Source organism: Microcaecilia unicolor, chromosome 1 (assembly GCF_901765095.1).
Source record: "Microcaecilia unicolor chromosome 1, aMicUni1.1, whole genome shotgun sequence".
Taxonomy (NCBI): Eukaryota; Metazoa; Chordata; class Amphibia; order Gymnophiona; family Siphonopidae; genus Microcaecilia; species Microcaecilia unicolor.
In genome coordinates, this window is record NC_044031.1 from 659,814,025 (window position 1) to 659,833,083 (window position 19,059).

General features: G+C 42.3%; 1 protein-coding gene across 1 annotated transcript in view; it reads right to left on the reverse strand.

Annotated features, from left to right (window-relative positions):
* Positions 1–11,992, reverse strand: part of CSPG4 (chondroitin sulfate proteoglycan 4) — a 195,435-nt gene extending 183,443 nt beyond the window's left edge. Inside the window, 1 exon segment of the mRNA XM_030186859.1 lies at positions 11,845–11,992. Within this exon segment, the coding sequence (XP_030042719.1) occupies positions 11,845–11,923 (79 nt within the window). The 5' untranslated portion in view covers positions 11,924–11,992.
* Between the last annotated feature and the right edge of the window lie 7,067 nt (positions 11,993–19,059).

The following is a 19,059-nucleotide window of genomic DNA, read 5'->3' on the forward strand; positions in this document are numbered from 1 at the left end:
AGATCCCTCTCCCCGGATAGTGCTGGGCAAACTTATACGGTCTGTGCCCTGAAGAGCACAGGTACAAATCAAAGTAGGGTATACACAAAAAGTAGCACATATGAGTTGTCTTGTTGGGCAGACTGGATAGACCGTGCAGGTCTTTTTCTGCCGTCATCTACTATGTTACTATGTTATACGTCTCCCTTGGATTTCTACTCCCAAAGTGCATCACTTTACATTTCTTTGCATTGAATTTTAATTGCCAAACCTTAGACCATTTTTCTACCTTCTGCAGATCTTTTTTCATGTATTCCACTCCCTCCGGGGTGTCCACTCTGTAACAAATCTTGGTGTCATCCGCAAAAAGGCAAACTTTACCTTCTAACCCTTCGGCAATGTCACTCACAAATATATTGAACAGAATCGACCCCAGCACCGATCCCGGAAGCACTCCACTACTCACCTTTCCCTCATCCGAGCAAATTCCATTTACCACCACCCTCTGGCGTCTGTCTGTCAACCAGTTACTAATCCAGTTCACCACGTTGGGTCCTATCTTCAACCTGTCAAGTTTATTCAAGAGCCTCCTGTGGGGAACTATGTCAAAAGTTTTGCTGAAATCTCAGTAGATTACATCTATAGCACATTCCTGATTCAATTCTCCGGTCACCCAGTCAAAGAATTCAATGAGATTCGTTTGGCATGATTTACCTTTGGTAAAACCATGTTGTCTCGGATCTTGCAACTTATTGGCTTCCAGGAAATTCACTATCCTTTCCTTTAGCATCGCTTCCATTACTTTTCCAATAACCGAAGTGAGGCTTACCGGCCTGTAGTTTCCAGCTTCTTCCGTATCACCACTTTTGTGAAGAGGGACCACATCCGCTGTTCTCCAATTCCACGGAACCTCTCCCGTCTCCAAGAATTTTATTAAACAAATCTTTAAGAGGACCCGCCAGAATCTCTCTGAGCTCCCTCAATATCCTGGGGTGGATCCCATCTGGTCCCATGGTTTTGTCCACCTTTAGATTTTCAAGTTCTTCATACAAGCTTGCTTCCGTGAATGGTGCTATATTCGCTCCATTCTCATTTGTACTTTTGCCAATCAATCGTGGTCCTTCTCCAGGATTTTCTTCAGTGGAAACAGAACAAAAGTATTTATTTAGCAAATTTGCTTTTCCTTCATCATTATCCACATAGCGGTTCGCAGCATCTTTCAGTCTCACAATTCCATTTTTAGTCTTCCTCCTTTCACTAATATACCTAAAGAAATTTTTGTTGCCCCTCTTTACATTTCTAGCCATTTGTTCTTCCACTTGCACTTTTGCCAGATGTATCTTTCTCTTGGCTTCTTTCAGTTTTCTCCGTGTTCCTCTTCTTGAGTTTTTCTGTATTTCAAGAACGCCAACTCTTTAGCCTTTATTTTCTCAGCCACTTGCTTGGAGAATCATATCGGTTTCCTTTTTCTCTTGCTTTTATTTATTTTATTTTTGTTACATTTGTACCCCGCGCTTTCCCACTCATGGCAGGCTCAATGCGGCTTACATGGGGCAATGGAGGGTTAAGTGACTTGCCCAGAGTCACAAGGAGCTGCCTGTGCCTGAAGTGGGAATTGAACTCAGTTCCTCAGGACCAAAGTCCACCACCCTAACCACTAAGCCACTCCTCCACTCTCCTTACATAAAGGTTTGTGGTCATATTTATAGCTTCTTTCAGCCTTATAATAATCTAAATCAGGGTTGTCCTCGAGGGCCGCAATCCAGTTAGGTTTTCAGGATTTTCCCAATGAACATGCATGAGATCTGTTTGTATGCACTGCCTCCATTGTATGCAAATAGATCCCATGCAAATTCATTGGAGAAATCGTGAAAATCTGACCTGGATACCCTTGATCTAAATGGTTAACCTGCATAAGCTGCCAGACACACCTGGCTACCTCAGTTCCTGTCTTTCCACTAAGGTTTACAGTTATTATTGTAATTGTAACCTGCCAGACAGATCTAGTCAGTCAATCAATACTATCATCATAGCTTGCCACACTGACCTGGCTGTGTATTGTCTGCATTTCCACTACGGCATTTCATATTATCCACTTTGCCATTTGTTTTGACAGCCCCGACACCCACTGTCCAATCATGTGAGTAGGGCACTTTAAACTCTTAACACTTGCTACTAGATTTCATCCACTATTTCTTACCAATTTTGCAAGTAAAGATTCTCTGTGCTTACATTATGCTTTCTTAAAGTCTGTCACTTTTGGAAACTTCATCACTCACTCAATGAGGGTGTTCTATGCATCCACCAACCTTTCTATTTCCAAATATTTTATTAATTTCCAAGAATACAAATAACAGGAAAACAATGATGGAAAAACATAGGAAGCAAGAAACACAACAGGTGGGAAAGGAAAAAAGAGAAAGGAAAGAAGAGAAAAAAAGAGGGGAAAGCATCCAGGTGTTTAACAAATAAGTCCTTTGTACTGGTTTAAGGTGTGGCCTGAATAGTTTGGAGGTAGTTGTCCAAAATAGACCAAATTTTTTTCTTAGATACTATCATCCGACTTTTTGCAGCCATGGCGAGCTCAAACTTCTGATGCTGCAGGACTGTATTCCACCAGAAATGAATATTCAGCAACTGTGCGTTTTTCCAGTTTTGCAAAATATGCCGTTGAGCAATAGTGAGGAGAATGTCCAATAGTTTTGATTGCGGGGAGGTCAAATCAAAAGTTGCATGAATGGACTTAAAAATTACAATTGAATAAGTCAGGTCATCAGTTATGGGCAAAAGTTTTTGTATAATATTTCAAACAGCCTTCTAGAATTGAAAGATCGGAGGACACTCATATAACATATGAGAGAAAGTACCCACTTGCAGCGAACAGTGCCAACATTTGTCTGATGAGCTCAGACCAGCAGTAGCAAGTTTTCGAGGAGTCCAATTGGTTTTATGATATAAAAAAAACATAAACTGTAAAACCGCTGCAGAGGAAAGAGGTTTCATAACTTTAGACCAGAAACAGAACCACATATTTTCATCTACCACAGACTCTGTATCAAGCTGCCAATTATGTTGAAGGGCAGTATTGAAGTTGTGTGTTGCGTTAATAAAAATTTTATAAATAGATGAAGCTGTGTGCCCAGCTAATACTAGTGTCTGGGCGTTGGCAAATAAAGAAGGCAGCCGAGATGACAATGATGCCAGCTCAACAGATGCCTTCACACTATGAGTAAGTTGCATCCATTGAAAGAACATAGTAGGAGGTAGAGAAAATTTGGATACCACCTCAGAAAAGGACCAAAAACTATTATCAGCATTAACAATATCAGACAGATAGAAGACTCCCTTATCTTCCCTTATCTATCCACTCTTTCCAAAAGAATGGAGCCTTATTTATTAAGATATGCGGATTATACCAAAGTGACCGATGTATGACTTACTGAAAGGTATTGCTTGAAATTTGTCGCGGTCCAATAGACATTTGACCGTGGAGACTATAATCTGATTAACTCTATGTGATGGAAATGAAGAAGCAGTAAGAAGAAGCGGTAAAGTGAGAGGAGCTACCATGGCCTCCTCCAATTGCAGCCACAAGGGCTTGTATTCAGAAGCGCGGAAGAACCATCTGCACCCCTGCTGTGAAATGTAAGATTTATGATAAGTGAGGAAGTCGGGAAATAAAACTCCGCCTTTTCCCCTGGTGCATTTAAGTTTCCTCAAAGCAATCTTTGGAGGCTTATTTGACCATAGAAAGGAAGATAATAATTTGTCAACTTGTGAGTAGAATGGAAGGGGGAAGAGGATCGGAAGCATACTGAAGATATAATTAATTTTTGGAGATATCATCATTTTAATAGTTTCAAGCCGGCCCCACCAGGACAAGTGTAGAGGATGCCAGGAATGCAGCAAAGCTTTAAGGGTTTTCAGGATTAAGTCGGAGTTATGATGAATAGAATCTATGGAGTTGGCGTGCAATTCTATTCCTAAGTATTTAATTTTTGGGGTGGCTCACACCAAGTTAAAAGACTGAGCTACAGTGGGGGAAATAAGTATTTGATCCCTTGCTGATTTTGTAAGTTTGCCCACTGACAAAGACATGAGCAGCCCATAATTGAAGGGTAGGTTATTGGTAACAGTGAGAGATAGCACATCACAAATTAAATCCGGAAAATCACATTGTGGAAAGTATATGAATTTATTTGCATTCTGCAGAGGGAAATAAGTATTTGATCCCCCACCAACCAGTAAGAGATCTGGCCCCTACAGACCAGGTAGATGCTCCAAATCAACTCGTTACCTGCATGACAGACAGCTGTCGGCAATGGTCACCTGTATGAAAGACACCTGTCCACAGACTCAGTGAATCAGTCAGACTCTAACCTCTACAAAATGGCCAAGAGCAAGGAGCTGTCTAAGGATGTCAGGGACAAGATCATACACCTGCACAAGGCTGGAATGGGCTACAAAACCATCAGTAAGACGCTGGGCGAGAAGGAGACAACTGTTGGTGCCATAGTAAGAAAATGGAAGAAGTACAAAATGACTGTCAATCGACAAAGATCTGGGGCTCCACGCAAAATCTCACCTCGTGGGGTATCCTTGATCATGAGGAAGGTTAGAAATCAGCCTACAACTACAAGGGGGGAACTTGTCAATGATCTCAAGGCAGCTGGGACCACTGTCACCACGAACACCATTGGTAACACATTATGACATAACGGATTGCAATCCTGCAGTGCCCGCAAGGTCCCCCTGCTCCGGAAGGCACATGTGACGGCCCGTCTGAAGTTTGCCAGTGAACACCTGGATGATGCCGAGAGTGATTGGGAGAAGGTGCTGTGGTCAGATGAGACAAAAATTGAGCTCTTTGGCATGAACTCAACTCGCCGTGTTTGGAGGAAGAGAAATGCTGCCTATGACCCAAAGAACACCGTCCCCACTGTCAAGCATGGAGGTGGAAATGTTATGTTTTGGGGGTGTTTCTCTGCTAAGGGCACAGGACTACTTCACCGCATCAATGGGAGAATGGATGGGGCCATGTACCGTACAATTCTGAGTGACAACCTCCTTCCCTCCGCCAGGGCCTTAAAAATGGGTCGTGGCTGGGTCTTCCAGCACGACAATGACCCAAAACATACAGCCAAGGCAACAAAGGAGTGGCTCAGGAAGAAGCACATTAGGGTCATGGAGTGGCCTAGCCAGTCACCAGACCTTAATCCCATTGAAAACTTATGGAGGGAGCTGAAGCTGCGAGTTGCCAAGCGACAGCCCAGAACTCTTAATGATTTAGAGATGATCTGCAAAGAGGAGTAGACCAAAATTCCTCCTGACATGTGTGCAAACCTCATCATCAACTACAGAAGACGTCTGACCGCTGTGCTTGCCAACAAGGGTTTTGCCACCAAGTATTAGGTCTTGTTTGCCAGAGGGATCAAATACTTATTTCCCTCTGCAGAATGCAAATAAATTCATATACTTTCCAAAATGTGATTTTCCGGATTTAATTTGTGATGTGCTATCTCTCACTGTTACCAATAACCTACCCTTCAATTATGGGCTGCTCATGTCTTTGTCAGTGGGCAAACTTACAAAATCAGCAAGGGATCAAATACTTATTTCCCCCACTGTATATTCGGAAACGCTAATGTGTTGAGAGGAAATAATTCCGTCTTCTGCTGATTGATTTTGTAGCCCGAAAATTTGGAAAAGTGAGCGATTAGGTCCAGGAGCGTTGGGATAGACTGGTTCGGATCAGAAATATAAAGTAAGACATCATCTGCATAGGCAGAGTACTTAAATTCTAGATCTTTATAGACAATTCCATGTACACATGCATGAGATCTAATCGCAATTAGAAGCGGCTCTAATGCAATATTGAAGAGGTATGGGGACCTTTCAAATATTTTTTGATGTTCCTTCAAGTCTCATATTATGATCTCTCATTCTAGCATTTCTTTTCCATTAAAAAAAACAACTCATTTAGTCTAGTTTCATATTAATAACATCTTTTAAGTATTTGACAGTCTTCTCATATCTTCCCTGTCTCCTCCTGTAGTGCCCACTTATTTAGATCTTGTAGTCTCATTTCATAAAACTTTAGGTACAAAGCTTGGACTATTTTGCAAGCCTTCTCTGGACTGTCTCCATGCTGTGCATGTCCTTCCAGTGGCACAGTCTCCAGAACTGGACACAATACTCCAGGTGAGGTCTCGCTAAGAGCCTGTACAATGGCACAATCACTTGTCTTTTAAACCATAGCCTTGTCACACCGTGTCACTACCTTGCAATCATCAGATGAAGGTAAAAGGGGATAGACTTAGAAGTAAACTGAGGAAATATGTCTTGACAGAAAGGGTGGTGAGTTCCTGGAATGGCCTCCTGGTGGAGGTGGTGGAGATTAAAACTGTATCTGACTTCAAGAAAGCTTGGGACAAATACATAGGATGTCTAACAGAGAGCAAAAGATAGTAGATGGCATGGATGTGTAGAGACAAAACAGGCCCTGCATGGCACTATGCAACACTATGAACCCAACTTCTTGTTTAATAGACTAAGGCCAATGTCAGTTCTCATGCATGCTTGTTCTTGAAGCAGGCCTCAGGCACACTGCTGACAAATCAAGGCTGAAGGAAGGCAAAATAACTGTTAATAACAACCTTGTTTTCAGAGACTGGGACCTCATAGTCAGAAGAAATCAGCTTGCTGTGCCCAAGGCCTCGTTGTTCTGACACTCAAAGACACAACACTGTAAAACCCCAGAATTGTTATTCTAGTTAGCATGGCACCAAACTAGAGAAAAGGGTAAAAGAAGCCCTCCATAGGTATAATGAGGCTGCTTGGTATTATCTTGTGCAGTTCACACGAGAGGTGCTATCAGCCTGGCCTGAGCCAGCCACATGATGAAGGCTTGTTAATTGTGGCATTACCTGCCTGCATGCTCTTGCCCGGCTGGGAGGGAGTGAGACCACCAGCTGCTGACCACCTGTTGCTGACTGACCATCCAGAGAGAGATACCAACTGCCATCCCAGCTGTGTTGCCTGCTTCCTTCCAAGAGTTTCAACAAGTTCCTGTCTCCTATTCTAGAGTTCTTGAATATGAGAGAGCTTTCTCCATCTGTCAGGTTAAACTTTCCTTTCTTTTCATAGTGTCTTGAGAGTCAGGTGCTGGGCAGACTTATACGGTCTATGCCAGAGCCGGTGGTGGGAGGCAGGGATAGTGCTGGGCAGACTTATACGGTCTGTGCCAGAGCCGGTGGTGGGAGGCGGGGCTGGTGGTTGGGAGGCGAGGCTGGTGGTTGGGAGGCGGGGATAGTGCTGGGCAGACTTATACGGTCTGTGCCAGAGCTGGTGGTTTGGAGGCGGGGCTGGTGGTTGGGAGGCAGGGCTAGTGCTGGGCAGACTTAGACAGTCTGTGCCCTGAAGAGCACAGGTACAAATCAAAGTATGGTATGCACAAAAAGTAGCACATATGAGTTATCTTGTTGGGCAGACTGGATGGACCGTGCAGGTCTTTTTCTGCCGTCATCTACTATGTTACTATGTTACTATGTAATAAGGTTCAGGATTAGGTTGTGCGTGTGTGTACTCCACCCTGCCTTGACAGGTACATAAATTCAGTACTTTACCATCATTTTTGAGTAATTCTGCATAAGTGCATTGTCACTGATTTGCATTACTGTTGACAATACAATATATATAATAAACCAGCTTTTCTATTTTTCTTATAATATGTGAGCCTTCTGTCTTTTTCTTTCAGTGTTGTTTTGGGTTATAGAGAACTTGGATTTTGCTGTTGGAGGGACATCTAATTACAGCTAATTACATTCCAGAGTGATATTTGTATAATTTGTTATTTGCATATATGTCCCCTCTTTGCTTACCCTCTACTTAGGATCAGGTAATTATGTTTTAGCCCCACAGATGGACAGATTGGATAGGTCATATGGTCTTTTTCTGCCTTCATTTTTCTCTGTTTCTAGATACAGAAGATCATTTTAGAAGTGCTCACACATGGAATAGTGGTATTTACACATGTAGGCTTCATACATGTGTAAGTGGAAATTTCAGAAAACCACTATTTCCACATGTCGATGTACCACGTACGTTGTGTTGTTACCCACCTTGGATAAAGGCGGGATAGAAATAAATAAGCATAAACATAAACCAAGTGGTGTTATTTGGGCATACCAAAATATAGTAGGCATAGTTTCCACTTTACAATGTCCATGTCAGTTTCTGCACCCACTCTGAGGCATAGACAACGCCAGCAACTTGGCCATTTGGACCTGGGGTCTCCACCAGCGATTCAGGGAGCAACTGTGTTAATTTCTGTGGTGTCTAACATCACCTCAAAAATTAATTCAAAACAGTTATTTCATAGGTGTAGCTGTGAGCAAATATGTGTGTATGTGTTGAGATCTGTATGCACATATGTAGATGCCAGTCCATACACGTGAAAAGCCCTGAGCGATGCTGTTCTTTTTCTGCATGTCTGGGTTAATAAAATGGATGTTGCAGCAGTACGTGTCGACAATTTCATGTGCATTCCTGCACATCCTTATAAATATATATTTTTTAAAAGTTCAAATCATCTTTATTGAGTTTTACAAAAGGCATCACGTATGGCAGAGCCTTTTGTAACATGCTGGGGGAAATGTGAACATCAGGTCTTAAAATCACCCCAACGTCTCTCTCCTGATTCATGGACATCAGTATCTGAGCCTCCTACTGTATACCACGCCCTTGGATTTCTCCTTCCCCAGAAGTGTAACTCTGTATTTTTAGTGCTGAAAATTAGCTGCCAAGCATTCAACCTCTCCTCACATGTGCATAATGGCTAGCTGTCAAAGCACAGTGTTCCCTAATAAACTTAATACAGAGGGTTATTTCTAGTGAGAGTGTTTACATGAGCTAGGTGGGATACTTGGCTACCTCAGTTCCTGTTTTGAACAGAAAAGTTTCTTAATACAGGGTTATTTATGTATTATGGATCATATGACAGCTTTAGAGAGATTTATCACAATTTTGACTGTACAGGGAACTTCTTAAAGTTGTAAAGGTATTTAATTGGTTAGGTTTAAATACGCCCAGAAGTCCTTCAAGTCTAAGCTCCATTCCTTGATCTAAGACCTCTGTTTATTCTATATATTACTCTAATGATGAGAACTTTAATATAGATCAGTGGTTTTCAACCAAGCCAGTTAGCTTTTCAGGATACCCACAATGAATATGAATAAGATAGACTGCATATAATGGAGGCGGAGTATGTAAATTTATTCATGCATATTCATTATGGATATCTTGAAAACCAGGCTGGCTTTGTGTGTGCCAAGGACTGGGTTGAGAACCCCTAATATAGAGGACTACTGCATATATTCTTCAGTATAGTGAGGCAAAGATAACTGAATGTCTTGCAGTGCTTCTCAACCCAGTCCTCAGGACACACCCAGCCAGTCAAATTTTCAACCTATCTAGAATGAATATGCATAAGATAAATTTTGCTTGTACTCCCTACTTGGTATACATGGATACATGGAAATCCTGAAAACCTGACTGGCTGGGTGGGCCCCGAGGACTGGGTTGAGAAGTTAGGCTTAGCTTCAGGAAAATGCTACAAGGCTGAATTTTTTTAAACCTAATTACTGTAGTTTGGCACTTATTTACCTCTCTATCATTAAGAATCTTGTTTCATGTTTTTGAATTTTAGTGTTCTTATCTCTACCACCACCATCACTGTCAGATCAGATTTTCTTTTTAAATGAATCTGCAATAGGTAACCCATCTAGACTGTAGTGTAGTGATTCTCAACCCATTTCTCGGGGCACACCCCTCCAGTTGAGTTTTCAGGATATACACAATGCATATGTATGAGATAGATAAAGATTTTTGCCTTAAGAATAGAATTGGACAAAGTGCTTTGAGACAGACTGCAACGTGAGTGAGCATTTTTGGAGAATTGAAAGATTATTTTGCAAAATGGCAAAACAAAACCAACAGAAAACAAAAATGAGAAATCAAACCCTATACCTTCTAGGAACTTGAAGTTCAGAATATAGTCGCTGGACAAATCTTTCAGTACACAAAGCAAAGGCTGTCATGGACATCTTATTGTCCAATCACAGAAAAGCTCCTGCTCAGCTTTCCCAGCAATGTCCCCAGCAATTCCACCTTGAAAGAGGGATCTGCCATTGGACATGCCCATTTTTTGCTAGATGCAGCAAAGTAGCGATTTTCTTTCCCTCATTGGGGTGATACAGGCTCATGTTACTAAAGAGCATGAACCAGTTTTCAAGGCAGAATTGTCAGACAACTGCCTAGGGTCAGTCAGCCAGGACATGAAAAAAGTTTCTCCTTGTTTAAAATTATTTAATAGGAGCGCTAGAAAAATATTTAAACTGGCAAGCTGGATTACAAGAGTTTAAGACCACACCCAATCAGCCAGAAGCACCTGAGTTTTCCCCAGGTTTGCCACATAAAGGAGCCTTACAATCTGAACAGAGAGCTACAGAACTGCCATGGAATAGGCACATACCCCTGGATTTTATATAACGTGACCGAAATTCCATGCGTAAATCTGGTCGTATTCTGGATTTGTGCGCACAAATTGCTAAACGTATTCTGTAAAGTGTTGAGCGCAAATTCTAATGCACACTGCCAAAAAAGGGGTGTGGCCATGGGTGGTCCAATAATCTATGTACAGGGTTATAGAATACACCTGCTCCATGCCTAACTTAGGAGCCGGTATTTATACCACGTTTTACTTGGTGTAAATGGACGTGCCTAGAGTTAGGTGCAGGCATGGCCACTAGGCATATTCCATAAACCTGCTAGCCATATTCTAAAGAATATGCCTAGGCGGAAATATTTTCAGTGCCGATTTTTCGGGCCCATATATACAATCTAGTCCATAATGTGTGGCTATAGGGAAAGCTTGTTAACAGCAGTCCTGTTGAATTATGTGTTGGCAGTGACATTTCCAGTCAGCAGTAAGTGTCGGTGGGATGAGACTGGAGTAGTTTAAAATCAAAGCCATCGACTTCAGAAGACAACCATAAGCAATACTGTGCTGAGAGCTTCGGTCTGATGTTTGACTGCACCTGGCTGTCATTTGGAAACTCACACAGTGAGCTTGAAAAAAGGGCTCATTGAGACCAGTGTAGGGACCATGGCATCACCCCTAGAGATAGCACTAAATCCCTCGTCCCAAATACACACCATATTTACATTATACACACAGCATTTCCAAGCTTTTTAAAAACCACCTTCTTATAAATCAGTTTCTGCACTGACAAAAGTCTCTGATTGAGGGAGAGCTCATATTTTTGGAAACTTCCCTCTTCTCTGAAAACACTGTTACACTGCCAGACTGTGTTGGACTAAAGGTTAATGACCCTGCAGTCTATTCTTTCCATTTTCTGTAAGCGATGTCTGAGTCTTAGGTGGTCAAGGAGTGAGGACTAATCTCATACACTCCCCCAAGACTTTCAGTGTCCTGGATTTTCTGTCCCTGCATCATACTATCAGGAATGAATGCTTAGGCGCCAACATTTCAAAATGATTGGGGATGCCGAACACAATTCAAATTAGTAATTTGAAATTACCCCTCCCTAGTCACAGTGAAGGAGCTTGCGCAATATCAGAGAGCTGGATCCTATGAATGGAGGGACAGTTTTCTAGAGATGTCCTTTCTGATGCTACTGACCTCTTAGTGGTCTATAACCTAAATTTGATTTCCTTGAAATCTCTCTTGCCTCCTTTCATTGAGCCCTCCACATTCCTCAGTGGCTCCACTGGGGAATGTTATTCTCAGTCTTCCAGAAAGCTGCCCCCTATTCAGATGTAAAGAGCAGTGACTTTAGGACTTACCTCCGGAGTTGGGTTCTGCATGCACAAGCAGGGGTAGAAGCAGCAGCACCCCCGGGACAACACTGGCCGGCTTCATCATATCAAAGGAGCGCAGCAGCCAGTGGCTTTTCCAGCAGCAGTAAAATTCAGTGAGCAAGTGAGACAGAGGGGGATCTGTTTCCAATTCAGGGCTCTGCTGCTACTACTATATTTAATGAACGATTTCTGAGGGCGGAACCATCTGGCTTTAGACACCAGTTAAAAATTGGAAACTTAGTTAAACAAGTAACTCTCAGATTACAGGCATATTCCCTTCTTCCTTAAAGGGGCCGTGCATCCTGGCCAGGTGCCCTCTGTCAATGTGCCCTTGTTTCGTTCAGGGAGAGAGAAAGAGCTTCTCTCAGACCCTCAGACCAGCAAAGAAGATTTCAAACTAGAGTTAGGTGGGGGGTCGTGACTTGTCGGAGTCTGGTGAATTCGATATGGATAAAAAGTAATTGGAAAACCATATAGAAGCCTTATATCCCTTGCTAAAATGTTAGAATCTACTGCTCTGCAGGCCGATTTTCAGAATTCCCACGATAAAGCCAACAGCGCAATCCCCATACTGCCAGAACAGCGCAGAAAACTAGCTCTCCAGTGCTCAAAATAAATGATACTCAAATTATATGCGCAATGTACAAGTGAAAGCAAGGAGGCGGAACATGTTTAGAGCATATGCAGAAGAGTTTCATGGTAAGAATAGCTCTTGTGTGCCAGGGGTGTAGCCAGACCTTGACGGGAGGGGGGCACATTTTGGCCCACCTCCGTGCTTCCACCCTCCCGCCATCACCTCTGCCCCCCCTGCCGCAACTGCAAGGTATCTTGGCTGGCGGGGGTTAGCTAAAGCATTTGTCCTGCGCTGATCTTACATTGCTGGTGCCCTGTCCTGTTTTCAGCACCGGGCACGCTTGTTTTAATGAAACTGAGCATGTGCGAGCATACTCAGTTTCATTAAAACGAGAGTGCACGGCACTGAAAAACAGGACAGGGAGTCTAGCAATGTAAGACCAGTGTGGGACAGACACCTTAGCTGGTGAACCAGGAGGCCCCAGATCCAGTTTGAGGGGGTCCAGGCCTCCGTGGCCCCCCCGTAGCTATGCCACTGTTGTGTGCATGTGCCAGGCAAACCCAACTGGGAAGCACACATCGGCACTGCTCTTCTGCGCCTTTAAATATAAGCTTGTCAATTTTTTTTTTAACTTGGAAAGCTTATATTTAAGCACAGAAAACAGGTACCAATGTGTACTGTGACTTTTGGGGTTGCTCGGACTCATGCTCATTTGTTTCTCAGTACCAGCACTTACAGACTTGCACGGGCTTTCTTCCACTTCCAAAAGAAATCAAACCCAGCAGATTTTACACTGGAAATCAAAAGAAATCCTCTCTTTGAACCCCTCACCGCTAGCTCCAAGCTGGCATGATATTTTTCAGCGGTACGAGCAGGATTTGTTTGTGCGCTGTTCGAGCATTGGAAAGGCATAGCAAATGGCATCATTAACATACGTTTGACTATATTTAAATACAATTTGTGGCCATCTCTGCTGCACATGTTGTTTCCTGCACTAAAGTCCTCTGAGCACGCTGCACAGATTGATATGCGTGCTATTCCTGCGTTAATTGGCCTTACTGCCGGCAGTAGGTTTTGAAAATCAGCTTAGAGAGTGAAAAAGAAAATGGACCTAGAAGTTATGACAGTATTTTTTTTTTACAGAATGCCAGAGGGTTAAAGTGTTGTACATAGGGGAGCATGTATAGGTCTATGACCTGTTACTCTCTACCTAACTCTCACAAAAATGTTCAGTGAGCACCAATATGAAAACCTCAGGGTCCCGCAGGTTAACTACTAATTATGTCTCACTCTACAACTCACACAGTAAAAAAGTATGAAATTCTAGCACCACCTTAGCAACATTTAGAAGTGTACGTACTTTTTGTTTCGGGGAATGTTCCAATGTTATTTTGTTCTCGGCGTTAGTGTATGATATTTGGAAATAGGGCAGGCTAAAATGAATCCAAACAATATAACTAATTTCAGGGCTGCTATATTGTATTTCATTTTGAAGCACAAACCCCCCTCCATTATCAGGCACCCTGGGAAGTAATTCAAAACCCTGCCGAAGAGTCACTTTGAATCTATATAATAAATCTGCCACAACAAAACAGATAGTTTGCTAGAACTCAAATAGCAGCAACCCGATCTATGAAATGGTGTTACTATAAATATTAAAGGGGGCCCTAGAATCCTAATTCACTTGCTACTGGGAAAACAAAAACAAACCATACTGTTATATATTCCCAAAATATAAAGTAGCAATCTATCTCTCTTGGTCATACATGCAGAACACAGAAAAATCCTCACGAGGAACAGAGGGGCTCTTTAGTTTGGATGTGTGAAATTAGCATGCGCTAGGCCATTTCTTACCACAGCGGGTAAAAATGCCTTTTTTTAATGGGGCGGTAAATAGCCGTGTGCTAATATTAAAAGTAGCACGCGGTTATTTACTGCCTGACAAACGAGAAAATATCCCCAACCACTCAAACAAAAGGGATGAAATCAAATAATAATATTGTGAGGCAAAAGGTGACTCAGGTATGACGCTGAAAAGAACACAGCGAAGGTGACAAGATAGATGACGCCAAACAAACTTCTACTGGACTCAGAAAAAGGTTCACAGCAAGAGTTTATTCTTAAAAAACTGGACTCGACACGAGTCATGTTTCGGCCATTCAGGCCTGCCTCAGGAGTCCCTAAAATGATATACAATGAATTATATTAACTCAAAACATTGATAACAACGGATACATTACAAATAGTCTAAAAGCATAATCTCAAAAATAATTATAATTATAAGACACAAACCAAATATCCTAAAAGGATGTGTGTACTGATTTATAAAACATGGAAACAACATTTAAAAACGTATTAAGAAATGATGTTACTAATGCAATAAATTGTATTTTAAAAATACGATAAATTGTATTCTAAAATTATCTAAAACGTCTCTTTATTTATTTATTTGAAGCATTTGTATCCCACATTTTCCCACCAATTTGCAGGCTCAATGTGGCTTACATTTGCTGTAATGGCGCTTGCTATTTCCGGGTAACAGAATTACAAATGGTATTGGGTTAAAGTGCATCCATACATGGTAACATACATGGAATGGGGGATAGATATCTGAGGGTTGGGGGGAAGGAGGGATTTGGGGGGAGTGGGAATAAAAGTATAAAAATTGTTGTGCCGTTAAATTGTATTTCGCTGGTGTGAACTTATCTAAAGTTTACCTATGTATCTTTAATTGGTATAACCTGTTTGCACGGTGTAATTTTGATTTCAATAAAAAATGTTGGGCACACTCTGACCCAGTTAGCAGGGGGAAAAAGCACCATGGGAGTAGAGCCCAGTACCCTACACCCACCACAATGCATTGCTAATGTGACTCTCTGTAGGGCACCTAACAGAAAAGGTGTCACACTCACCCCAGAGCCACATCGCAACCAGGGAAAGGCTGTCGGAGGATTCAACACATTCTGCTGTCATGGAGGTGGGTACGGCATTTGAGGCTGGCATACAGGCTGGAAAAAAGGTTTTTAGTTTAATTTTTTTAGTTTGGAAGGGGATTGGTGACCACTGGGGGAGTATGGGGAGGTCATCCCCCATTCCCTCCAGTGGTCATCTGGTCAGTTGGGGCACCTTTTTAAGGCTTGGTCGTGAAAATAAAAGGACCAAGTAAAGCCGGCTATTTTTTTCCATTATCGGCGAAAGCCGGCCATCTGGTAGGCACGCCCATGCCCGCCCATGTCCCGCCTTCGCTAATCTACCGACATGCCCCCTTGAACTTTCGCCGGCGAAGCGACGGGAAAGCGGCGATGCTGTCAAAAATGCCGCTTTCAATTATACCGATTTCGCCGCTTTTAAGAAATCGCCAGCCATCTCCTGATTTATGTCGGAAGATGGCCGGCGATCACTTTCGATTATAAGCTGGTTTGTGGACCAGGGTGCAAACTTTGAATGCAATTTGTTCTTTTAGTGGGAGCCAGTGTAGTTTTTCTCTTAGGGGTTTGGCGCTTTCGTATTTTGTTTTCCCAAATATGAGTCTAGCTGCTGTATTTTGAGCGGTTTGAAGCTTCTTAATGATTTGTTCTTTGCATCCGGCATAAATGGCATTGCAGTAGTCTAGATGACTTAGCACCATTGATTGTACTAGGCTGCGGAATACTTCCCTTGGGAAGAAAGGTTTGATTCTTTTAAGTTTCCACATTGAGTAGAACATTTTTTTGCTGTATTTTTCGCATGGTCTTCGAGTGTGAGATTTCGGTCAATTGTGACTCCCAAAATTTTTAGACTGTCTGAGACCGGGAGTGTGTAATCTGGGGTGTTTATGGTATTGGGCTTGTTTGTATTGTATGGTGAGGACAGGATGAGACATTGTGTTTTTTCTGCGTTTAGCTTTAGTTGGAATGTGTCCGCCCAAGAGTTCATTATTTGGAGGCTGTGTGTGATTTCATTTGTGATTTCGGTTATTTCTTCCATTCAATAAGTATTTTTGAGATTATGCTTTTAGACTATTTGTAATGTATCCGTTTATATCAATGTTTTGAGTTAATATAATTCATTGTATATCATTTTAGGGACTCCTGAGGCAGGCCTGAACAGCTGAAACACGACTTGTGTCGAGTCCAGTTTTTTAAGAATAAACTCTTGCTGTGAACTTTTTTCTGAGTCCAGTAGAGGTTTGTTTGGCGTCATCCATCTTGTCACCTTCGCTGTGTTCTTTTCTTGGTTTTTCCATTGCGGAGGTCCGCTTTCTTCTGTGTTTGCCATTCTCAGGTATGACGCTTCCAGCATGTAAAGCTTACTAGGACAGCAAGAAGTCGGAGTAATATTTTGTTTAGTATTCTAGCATTTGATGCCTAGATACATCCTCAATTCACCTATTCCATGGGTATATAACGGTGAAATAAATTAAACCATCCCAAAATCAAATACAGTGTTCCCCAAAACAGCAAAAGATAAAGACTGCAGACTAATAGCAATACTCAATAATGGAAAATCCAAAATACTTACCTCAAAATTCAAAAATTGAAAGTCCCAAAACTCTCCAACGGTTCTACAGAGCTCTGTTTCGTTATCTTCTTCAGAAACCCCGGTAACAAGAATTAATGTAATGGAGTCAAATAGTTTCAAGATGGCGCTGGAGATAAGAGGAATGCCAACTCAATTTCCTTGTTTAAGATGTGTCCATTTCACCCACAGAATCTTTCTCTTTGCTCAGAGCTAGGCTGTGAGGAGGAGTTCCATAACCCTAGCCTACCCCTGAGCAAACAGAAGGAAGCTTCATAGCTTAGATAACTGAGGGTCACCTTTTTCCTCATAATATTATTTGTTTTCATCCTTTTTGTTTGAGTGGTTGGGGATATTTTCTACTACTATTACTACTTATCATTTCTATAGCGCTACTAGACGTACGCAGTGCTGTACACTTGAACATGAAGAGACAGTCCCTGCTCAACAGAGCTTACAATCTAATTAGGACTCACAAACAGGACAAATAAGAGATAAGGGAATATTGAAGTGAGGATGATAAAATAAGGGTTTTGAACAAGTGAATAAGGGTTAAGATTTAAAAGCAGCATTAAAAAGGTGGGCTTTTAGTTTAGATTTGAAGATGGCCAGAGATGGAGCTTGACGTACCAACTCAGGAAGTCTTTTCCAGGCATATGGTGCAGCAAGATAAAGGAACGGAGTCTGGAGTTAGCGGTGAAGGGAAGGGTACAGATAAGAGAGATTTACCCAGTGAATGGAGTTCCCGGGGAGGAATGAAGGGAGAGATGAAAGTGGAGAGGTACTGAGGAGCTGCAGATTGAATGCACTTATAAGTCAATAAGAGGAGTTTGAACTGTATGCGGAAACGGATAGGAAGCCAGTGAAGTGACTTGAGAGGGCTAATATGAGCATAACACTGGCGGAATATTAGTCGTGCAGCAGAATTTTGAACAGATTTAAGAGGAGAGAGATGGCTAAGTGGGAGACCTGTAAGAAGCAAGTTGCAATAGTCTAAGCGAGAGGTGATAAGAGTGTGGATGAGGGTTCTGGTAGTGTGCTCAGAAAGATAAGGGCGCATTTTGGTGATATTATAGATAAAGAAACGACAGGTTTTAGCAGTCTGCTGAATATGTGCAGAGAAAGAGAGGGAGGAGTCGAAGATGACCCCAAGGTTACGAGCTGATGAGACAGGAAGGATGAGAGTGTTATCCACAGAAATAGAGAATGGGAGAAGAGGAGAGGTTGGTTTAGAGGGAAAGATGAGAAGCTCAGTCTTGGTCATCAGATGGCGCTGAGACCTCCAGGCAGCAATGTCAGACAGGCAGGCTGATGCTTTGGCCTGGATTTCAGCTGAGATTTCTGGTGTGGAGAGGACTGAGATTTCTCTTTTGTTATATTTACATATTCCCCTATTGTGGTTTTGTTTTTCGTATTTACTGCCTGAGCCATTACTGCTACCTATTTACTTGGCATTAAGGGCTCACGTGCTACTTGTGGCCATGCTGCTGATTACCGCCTGCAATGCCCCCTGTGGTAGAAAATAGAAAATTATTTTCTACCATGGGAAACAGTGCACACCAACTTCGGAACTAGCGCCAGGCACCTGCGCTACCCCGGTGGTGGTGTCGATTTAGTGAACACTACCTGCGCTTTAGCCCTACCACAGCTTAGTAAAAGGGCCCCAGAATGAAGGAAATACAAGATGTGCAGACAAACCTTGAATTGGAAGCTGGACTCTGCATGTAGTGCATCACTGGAGAAAGTGAAAAGAAAGATATTGCCTTCTACATTGAGCAAATTATGGAGACAGAAGAGACTCACTAAGCTGAAACATTCCAATTGGAAAACAAAAATGCTTTCTCTCTACCTTTGTTGTCTGGACATTTTCTGGTCAATTTTCAGTGGCAGTGGTCAGTGGATGCTGGCCACAGCCTTTTAAAGATAAGTAGCAGTGAATATACATAATTCATCGCTGACTGCTGCTCACTGTCTGTATCTGATATTCAGCCATAATATGGAGAGGCTAGGCATATACTTTAGCACTGCTATTCAGCCTTCACTGCAAGCACATCTAGCTCAGACATATTTATTATGGATATTCCACAGCTGTCAAGTTACCCAGTTCCAGGAAGGAGACTCTTTGGCCA